General features: G+C 38.4%; 1 protein-coding gene and 1 pseudogene across 1 annotated transcript; both read right to left on the bottom strand.

Annotated features, from left to right (window-relative positions):
* Positions 1–365: 365 nt before the first annotated feature.
* LOC143597977 (protein NEN1-like) lies at positions 366–2,872 on the bottom strand. The gene is made up of 6 exons (XM_077076327.1): positions 2,588–2,872; positions 2,177–2,334; positions 2,059–2,105; positions 1,491–1,554; positions 682–1,382; positions 366–597 (listed from the first exon to the last, which is right to left on the bottom strand). Exons 1-6 carry the CDS (start codon positions 2,865–2,867, stop codon positions 366–368), a joined length of 1,482 nt encoding a protein of 493 aa, XP_076932442.1. The 5' UTR covers positions 2,868–2,872.
* Positions 2,873–5,983: 3,111 nt separating this feature from the next.
* On the bottom strand, positions 5,984–7,645 carry LOC143597976 (pentatricopeptide repeat-containing protein At1g05750, chloroplastic pseudogene; annotated as a pseudogene).
* Between the last annotated feature and the right edge of the window lie 850 nt (positions 7,646–8,495).

Raw genomic sequence — 8,495 nt, 5'->3', positions numbered from 1 at the left:
TACCGTTTGTTTTTGCTCTAAAACTTTCCGTAACACACCGAACGGATTCCGACTAAACAACATTGGAGCTGGTATACCGATTCCGACTAAACAACATTGGAACTGGTATACCGATTCCGACTAAACAACATTGGAACTGGTATACCGATTCCGACTAAACAGCATCAGAACTAGTATACCGAAAATGTGAAAGATAAAAGAGAGAATAATAACATTTTGCGTTGATCAATTTCAAACCCTAGAATTAGTTGTCCATCTTCTACATCAACATTGAAACAAATTTACTTGCCCATCTTTACAAGCCCCCACCAAAGATTACATTCCAAATGTCAGCTTATAGGTGCTAGACAAACACCAAAACCCCTTCAGTTAGAATCAACAACAAGTTTCTTAGCCACTAACCGGATTCCCGCATTCTGTTGATAGTCGTACGGATCTAAAGAAAAGAAAGCATCCACAAATGAACCTGGACAAATCAACGATTCCAGTTCCGCCACATCACACCTACTAAACACGACCCGCTGTATTGATGATGCTTCTTTCTTGTATATCTCTGTGACCCATCTAACACCATCTCCTCCTGCTACAGTAGGTAATCTGTAAAACATAACATAGTTTAACATCCTTTCAATATTATTATATATGAAGCCAATACTTTTATCCTAAAACAAAAGGACTTACTGCAATCTGATGGTAGGCGAGTTATAAAACCCGGGCTTTCGGCTCACAACAGGCCTCCACTCAGAGCTGCTATCAGAATCCACAAACCGCTTAGCAATATTATCACACGCATCAAGAACACCACAGACATTTGGAGACGCATCAACCACAAAACTTAACCGAGGCCTGCCCGCATGATCAACAAATCGTGTGCTTAACCCAAACCGTACTTTTAGCGCATCACATCGGATCTGCAACGGTGTGTCTCCATGGAGTATTTGAATCTTTTGAGGCCCACGAAAAAACGGGACTACAGTTACAGTAACAGAAGGTATTGACACATCATCAAGGTTAACAAATTCAGTGCTTTCAGTGATGATGTTAGAAGTATTGGTTGCAGATGATTCTTCATCCATAGATTCATTTGCTTCAAGGGGTTCGTTTTCTATTTTGTCTACAAGTGGGCCTAGGTCAAATGGGTCGGGCTGAACATGACTCGGATCAGGTTCGTTTTCAACTGGTTCTCCAGCACTAGATGCCGCTAGTGAAAAGATTAGATGAGAAGGTGGAGAATTATGATGGTCAATGTTTCTACTAGATGAAGGCGGGCTAGTGCTTGGGCCGGTTCCGTCTACAGCAGATTTTGAATTACTGCGGTTTCTTGTTGTAGCATTTGGAGAAACACAGCTGTTTTCTGTAAATATATCGGGTAGGCACGATTCCTACATGAAGGGGTAAATTGGTCGTTTTACAGGGTTGTCAGAAATTCATAATCACAAGTGAAATACTCAAATGAACTCAAATTGTTGAGTGGAAAAGTGAGAATTTACCAAGAAAAGAACAGTTGCACAATACTTGAGAACTTCAAGATTCATCCGAACATCGTCTAAACTCCTGAAATTTGTTGAACTAAATATTAAGACCCAAATGAAAATAATATATATATTCATGCCAATTAGTAATAGAAAAAGTCAATAACATATGTTCTACTTGACCTGTTTTTAATCAAAGGGTTGGCAGGTTTAATATGTTAAGATTAGACGCACACGAATGGAACACGAAAGCAATTAACGAATAAGGGAGTTAACGTGGTTCGACCTAAACTAACTTCCGTCCACAGGCGGCAACCAGGTATTCTTTTATTTCAGTGATAATCGATTACAGGTACACCGAGATTACTATATAGAGATTACAACTAAGGTTACTTGATAAAAAAATGCGGACAATCGAGCAAGGGCCGACACACCCAACCCGTCGCCCTTCTTGCTATCTTACTTGAACCCAGCCCAACAAGGCCTTCAAACCCAACATTATACACCTCTCAACCCGTTTTAAATTAGAATAAAAATACATATTCTACAAGGTCAACCCGACACACCATTAAAAAAACAGTCATACCTGTGTGATTGTTTTCCAAGCCCAAAATAATTAGCAAGAGTTGCCATCTAAACAAAGATAGGAAGTGTAATTAGCTTTTAATTTAACAAAATTCGCATATTAAAAAAAAAGATCATACCTTCATGTCACCAGCTCTCCTTCCAAACCTTTGTGTCAACAAGGCCAGTGAATCAATGATTCCTTTCGGCTCGGGCGGCGGGCGGTTAATTTGGGCAAACGCATCCCTTAACCTCACGCAATCAAACCTAGTTATATTATGACCCGCCCAAATCCTCCCTAAACACACCACACATCAAACCCCCAATTCAATTAATACAATATATAACAATCAAAACCCTAATTCAAGATTGAAGCTCAAACTTGTAAATTACCATGCTTAGCTAAGCAGTTAATGCGGAAAAATATTATTTGAGATATCAATTGTCGCGGTATGATATGCAAAACACTAGAAGTTTAAAATTAAGTTTTAAAACACTTAGGATATATCGTTAATATTAACTGTGACCGATATTTTAACGGCATAGATTACCGTGTAAGATGTCGTAGACGTTATCGGCGATGTCAGAGAAGGTGGGGGCAGAGACGACGGCGTCGGGCGTGATGCCGTTGGCGCGAACGGATAATGTGGAGATGAGTGAGAGATCATGTGGCTTGACTAAGGTTTCGTAGCTTTGGAGCTCGATGAGTTTTCTAGGGCAGACGAGTATGGATCCGAATTCTAATATGGCGAACCCTTGGCCGGGTCGGGTCGGGACGGTGGTTTCTAGGTCGAAGAAAGCTATCTCTGATCGATCTATGCTTGACACCATATTTATTTATTATAAATTATTATCTCAATAATAATATTATCTGAAATGAAGCTGAATAGGGTTTGGATTTATTTATAGACAGAGGTAGCTTTGAAGATAAGTTTTGTCAAGAAGATAGATAACGTGTGGTTTTACGTTTCGACCCTTTTGTAAGAAAGTGGTGTTTTAATAAACTTTTGATAACTTAATTTTGACCATTAATAAGTTGTCAAAATATAATAAAGTAATCTTATATATATAAAAGGGAAGAATAAACCGAAAGTTACCTGGGAATGAAGTAAAATGTAAGATGGTGAACAAGGCAATGTGGAAAGATGTTTTTTGTTTGTTCATGTTATGAATGTATTCATTATCCAAACAATCAAGTTTTGTCATAAACCATAGCCACAAGCAAACACCATCGGTTTGTTGCTAGTTGCTACATTTATTTATGAATAACTATAAAATAATAAGAAAAGAACATCAATGTCGATTTTACAACGCATGTATTAAGTTTAGAATTATAAACATATAGATAGTGATTATAGATAAGGAAATTGAAGCATGAACATGTAAAGCAATACAATATAGTACCAGTGGCGGATCTAGAAACTAATTTCAGGGGTAGCATAAAAAAAAATTTTAAACGTACATTAAGAAATTTTTTTTTACCGGTTTCGCGTTTACGGGGCCTGACTACATTTCGTGCTTAGCGGAGTCCAATAACGCGTTTTGCTCGTGCAGGTGTCTAGTTACGCGTTTGGCGCGTCCCGGGCTCGGCTTCGTGTTACAAGTGTACCCGCACCCGGTTAACCCATTTGTAATGGCAGATCAAAACAAGTTGGTTTATAATTGGCGCATCAAAATAACCTAAACTTGTTTACTTAATGATTTTATTGATATCTTTCGATCAGATCAAACACGTATTGTTAATGAGTAGTTTTAAAGTTTACTCAAGAAAAATATTGATAAACACAGTATTTAATTAAATAAGAAAATAAAAGAGTCGCACATGTTTGAACTTAAAGTTTGAATATTTAAAGTTGGTGATAAACCAATGTCATCGTTTTCTTTTCTTTGACGTTTAAAAAAGTTGCTAATAAGAGGTTGTTTACTCATCTTCAAAGTTTCCTAAACAAAATTTGAACCAAAAACCTAATATCAATTCCAATTTACACATAAAACTGAAGGCTAAATCCCTAATTAATTCCAATTTAAATATAACCCTAAGTATCTAATCAATTCCAATTTAAACATAAACCCTAAATCCCAAATTAACTCCAATTTAAACATAACTCTAAATCCCTAAATACAAGAAATCTTACCGGAAAGAAGAGGTCGGAGGTGGAGTGGTTGAGTGAGGTCAGGAGGTGGCTGGTGGCGGATGGAGGTGGAGGTGGCGGCAAGTGGCGACAGCCATGGTGAACTGGTGGTGTGTGGTGAGCAAAGTCTAGAGAGACAGAGAGCTGTCGGCTGTGTGTCTGTTCTCACAATATCCGGTATTTTTTTTTATTGTTAAACTTAAAAAGATTATTTAGGTTATTGGGTTTTTGGTTTGGGCTTTATAATTTACGTGGGCTTTTGTTGGGTTTAAGTATTAAATTGGTTGGGCTTAAAATACATAGGGTGGCGTTATCTTTTTTTCAGGGGTAATAAAACACAAAAATCAACCAAAAAAATTTCTTTTTTACACCAACGCGAAACGTTGAGTGGTCATTAGCTAGGTCCGCCACCAATTAGTACCTATATATCAATTTACCAAAGGGAATTTGATATATTTGAGGTGTTATAAGATGCTCTATCTCTTGGAGGCGACGATTTGAGGCTCGTGTCCGATGGTGGACATTGGTGTAAGAAGCAGATATGATTTTTATAAACACCGGGGGGGGGGGGGGGGGGTGTTCAAGCTCAACAAGTAAATTAAATCTTTAGGTGAAAACTGGTAAATTTACAATACGTATAAAAATTTCCAAACGAAAACAGATAAATTTTGTTACTTAGAAAAAACAAGGGGGACCGGAAGCAGCCTCTCTATCCTTATGGGGTAGAGGTAAGGCTGTCTACATCTTACCCTCCTCAGACCCTACTATAGCTTTGCTATTGGTGGGATATACTGAGTACGATGATGAGAAAAAACAAGGGGGGGGGGGACCGCTCGGTTTCGCCAATGCTTAAGCCATACATACGTAATGTCCCTTGTTTAATGTGCGAGTCGTGCGAACACACAGAAACCAAAACATATGTATTACGGGGCCGAAAAACAAAAGTTACTAATAAATAAAATACAAACACGTGTAAATCAAAGTTGCCAAGCAGCTCTGATGCTGCCTGCTATGCTTCTTGCACTATTGCACATCACCAATAGTTTCTTTTATAATTTTCTTTTTAATAGAAAACTAAAGATAAACTTAAAACCCAACTAAAAACTTATAAAATAAAAGCCTATGTAGTTCAACTAATTTAAAGTATAAATCATATTGTCCTTTTAACCTTAAAATAGACTCATTATGGGTCATTTTCTTGTTCCTATTTAAAAATAAATTTATATTTAGGGGCCTAGTTTTTCTATTCTTAAAGGGTTCATTAGGGCCTATGAGTTTTCATAGATCACCCTATATTTTAGGGTCATTTTTTACCATATCATCACCTTTTGTAAAACGCACATGCCCTTGTAAGCACTCATAATGCTCCCAGGGGATGGCGTAGGCGTTTCACCCACCCATATAATGCACCATTATACGTGGCCTTAGCGAGGTGCATAACGTCCAACAGTACCAAATCAAATGGAGTCAACCCACAATGCACCAATCAAACTTTTTTTTCTTTTATTTCATCTCTAGTTGTCCCTCAACGCATAGCTAAAGGGTTGGTTAGTTAATGGATTCTTGTCTACGTGACGTTAAGTCGTTGACGTGACACTTCAACCAGAGTTCTCTAGTTAACCCACAACACATCGTCTAAAACTTAAGTGGCAGAATACATTCTTTGAAAATTTAATAACCACTTTTTTGTCATTGCTTGTACAGAAAATATTACCAATTAACCGAAAAATTCAAAATAAGTTACAATCTTCCTATAACAATGCAATGCATGTCAAACTGAAACATCTTTGCCACAACTTATAATGCACCTTACTATTAACCTACATAACCTTGTAATGTCTGGTAAACATCAGGCTTGTATCCGCTTAACCGAGCTTCAACCGTCACCAAAACAAGCATCTCATAGATCAAACATTCACGTTCATGACAAAAATCACCCGCCAAAAACTCACGAATCGATTCACCTATCTGCACCCAACTCCTTCCAGGAGCCTTTTTCAGTTCCAACTCCACCATCTTTTCCCTCATATTTGCAACGTCTTTCCACCTTTTCGCACCAGCATACACGTTTGACAACAATACCAAATAAGCAGCCGATTTATCATCATCAAGATCCAGAGTAGCTAACTTTTGACCAATTTCAGCAGCAAGATTCACATTCTTGTGAATTCTACAACCACCAAGTAACGCACCCCATATTGCATCATTCGGCTCCATTGGCATCGTTTCTACAAGCTTAAGAGCTTCGTCCAAGAGTCCAGCACGGCTTAGAAGATCAACCATGCAACCATAATGCTCGATTTTGGGCTCGATTCCCCAAATCTTGTTCATGTTTTTGAATATATCACGGCCTTGATCAATCAAACCGGAATGGCTGCAAGCATACAGGACAACTAACAAGGTTATTGCATCCGGCTTTGAACCATCATCTTGTGTGTTTTTCATACATTCAAAGACATTTAATGCATCTTTGCCACGGCCGTGTTTTGCAAAACCGGAGATCATGGTGGTCCACGAAACCGTACTTTTCAACCGCATACGTTTGAATAACGCATACGCATCATCAATAACACCACAACCAGCATACATGTGTAAGAGTGCATTATTCACACGAACTGTGCGTCTTTCATTCGTTATATGCCAGTTTCGGTCAATGTAAGAATGAATCCACCTCCCCATTTTCAAATCACCAATCTCCGCACAAGCAGATAAAGCCGCAACCAAAGTCACCTGATCCAGTTCCACATTCGACTTCAACATCTCACGTATCAAAGCCAACGCTTCCGTACACCCCCCGTTGTGCGCATACCCCGAAACCAACATCGTCCAAGAAACAATATTTCTCTCAGGCATCTCATCAAACAGTCTGCGCGCACCGTCAACATCCCCACACTTAACATACCCGGAAATCAGCGTATTCCAAGTCACCACATTTCTCTCGCGCATTTCATCGAACACCTTATGTGCATTCTTAACTTCACCATAAAGATTTACCAAACTAGTTTGAACAAACAAATTCGAACCAAACCCACCAACCAAAACCCTCCCATGAAACTTTTCCCCTAACCGAACCAATTTCCCACGCGCACACGCGCTGATCACGAACGAATAACTATACTCGTCCGGCTTTACACCGGACACAAGCATTTCATCAAAAAGGTTAATTGCTTTAACGGGCGTATCGGTCCCGGAGAAGGCTCTAATGATTTGATTCCAGGAGGTGATGCTGGGGTTATTGATTTGTGCAAAAGTTTGGTGGGCTTGATGGAGGTAACCCGAACGAAGATACGATTGAAGCAGCTTAACAATGATGAAGTTTTTTTGGGTGAAGTTGTTTGTTATGATCTGGGTGTGGATTTGTGAGGTTTGTGTTATGGTGTTTGTGTATTGGAAGAGATTAAAGAGGTGCCGTTGGAGGAATCTTGGAGTTGTTGGGTGGTTTGTGGTGATGGCGCGAAAAGTTTCTTCAACAAACATTTGATATTTGGATATGAATTGGAAAAAAAAGCTAAATTTATTTTGAACAGGCGACCGAATCTTTCAAATTCAAATGGGCTAATGATTAAATTCATTACATCGGGATACACTCGTCTTTTGATTCGGAGAAAACCCTCACCTAAGACCAATGTACCTGAACACCCGTCCGAATGCACGATAGTGATGTGAGATAAAACTTGTTCAATTCAAGAGCCCAACTAGTGAACGGTACCTACTCTAGTCACATGGAAATATTAAAAATTATACAGGAAATAATATAACATACACCAAATTATTCATAAAATTTGATGAGGTTTTAATCTAATAAATGCTTGATTTGTAAATTTGTTAAAAGAAGTTGGAGCGTAAACATGTTTTTCTTCGTAGCCAAGGAAGGAGTCATTCGTGCCACAAATGCTTGATAACGTCCTAATCACCACGACCGCACCAAAGGCAGGGATAATAAGCCTTAATGCCTACCATCTCCACTATTTGGTTGGCGGGTCTTATGCCAACAAATCATCATTTTTCTTTTATTATTATATTCTTTTGTTTCTATTTTATTTTATTTTATTTTATTTCAATTAAAACTTGTTGCCTATGTTGTAGGAAGTTGTATATTTTATTCTTAACACACAACACATAGCCTAATAGATCTTTCATAATCTTGCTTCTAAAGGAGATTAAGCACACTACAAATTCAAGATCTTCAAATTGGAAAATCGATTAGGACCCTCGAGTAGCCTGTTCGGTTCATCGGCTAAACCAATATTGTTTCATTAGGAGAGGCAATCGGTTTCAAATTTCATTGACTATTACATTATTGTGATTGTGTGAGTGTAGCAAAATC

Source organism: Bidens hawaiensis, unplaced genomic scaffold, assembly GCF_021521415.1.
Source record: "Bidens hawaiensis isolate Kalapana, Puna unplaced genomic scaffold, B.hawaiensis_p1.1 tig00049313_1, whole genome shotgun sequence".
Taxonomy (NCBI): Eukaryota; Viridiplantae; Streptophyta; class Magnoliopsida; order Asterales; family Asteraceae; genus Bidens; species Bidens hawaiensis.
This window is presented reverse-complemented; position numbering and strand designations above follow the sequence as displayed.

What these genes read in the sequence shown, in the direction of transcription:
- LOC143597977 (XM_077076327.1), bottom strand. Translation starts at nt 2,867, where the DNA reads ATGGTGTCAAGCATAGATCGATCAGAGATAGCTTTCTTCGACCTAGAA. An exon ending in CTTGGAAAACAATCACACAG is followed by an intron (nt 1,555 to 2,058) that starts GTATGACTGTTT and finishes AACAAATTTCAG; the next exon opens with GAGTTTAGACGATGTTCGGA. An exon ending in TCGCCTACCATCAGATTGCA is followed by an intron (nt 598 to 681) that starts GTAAGTCCTTTT and finishes TATGTTTTACAG; the next exon opens with ATTACCTACTGTAGCAGGAG.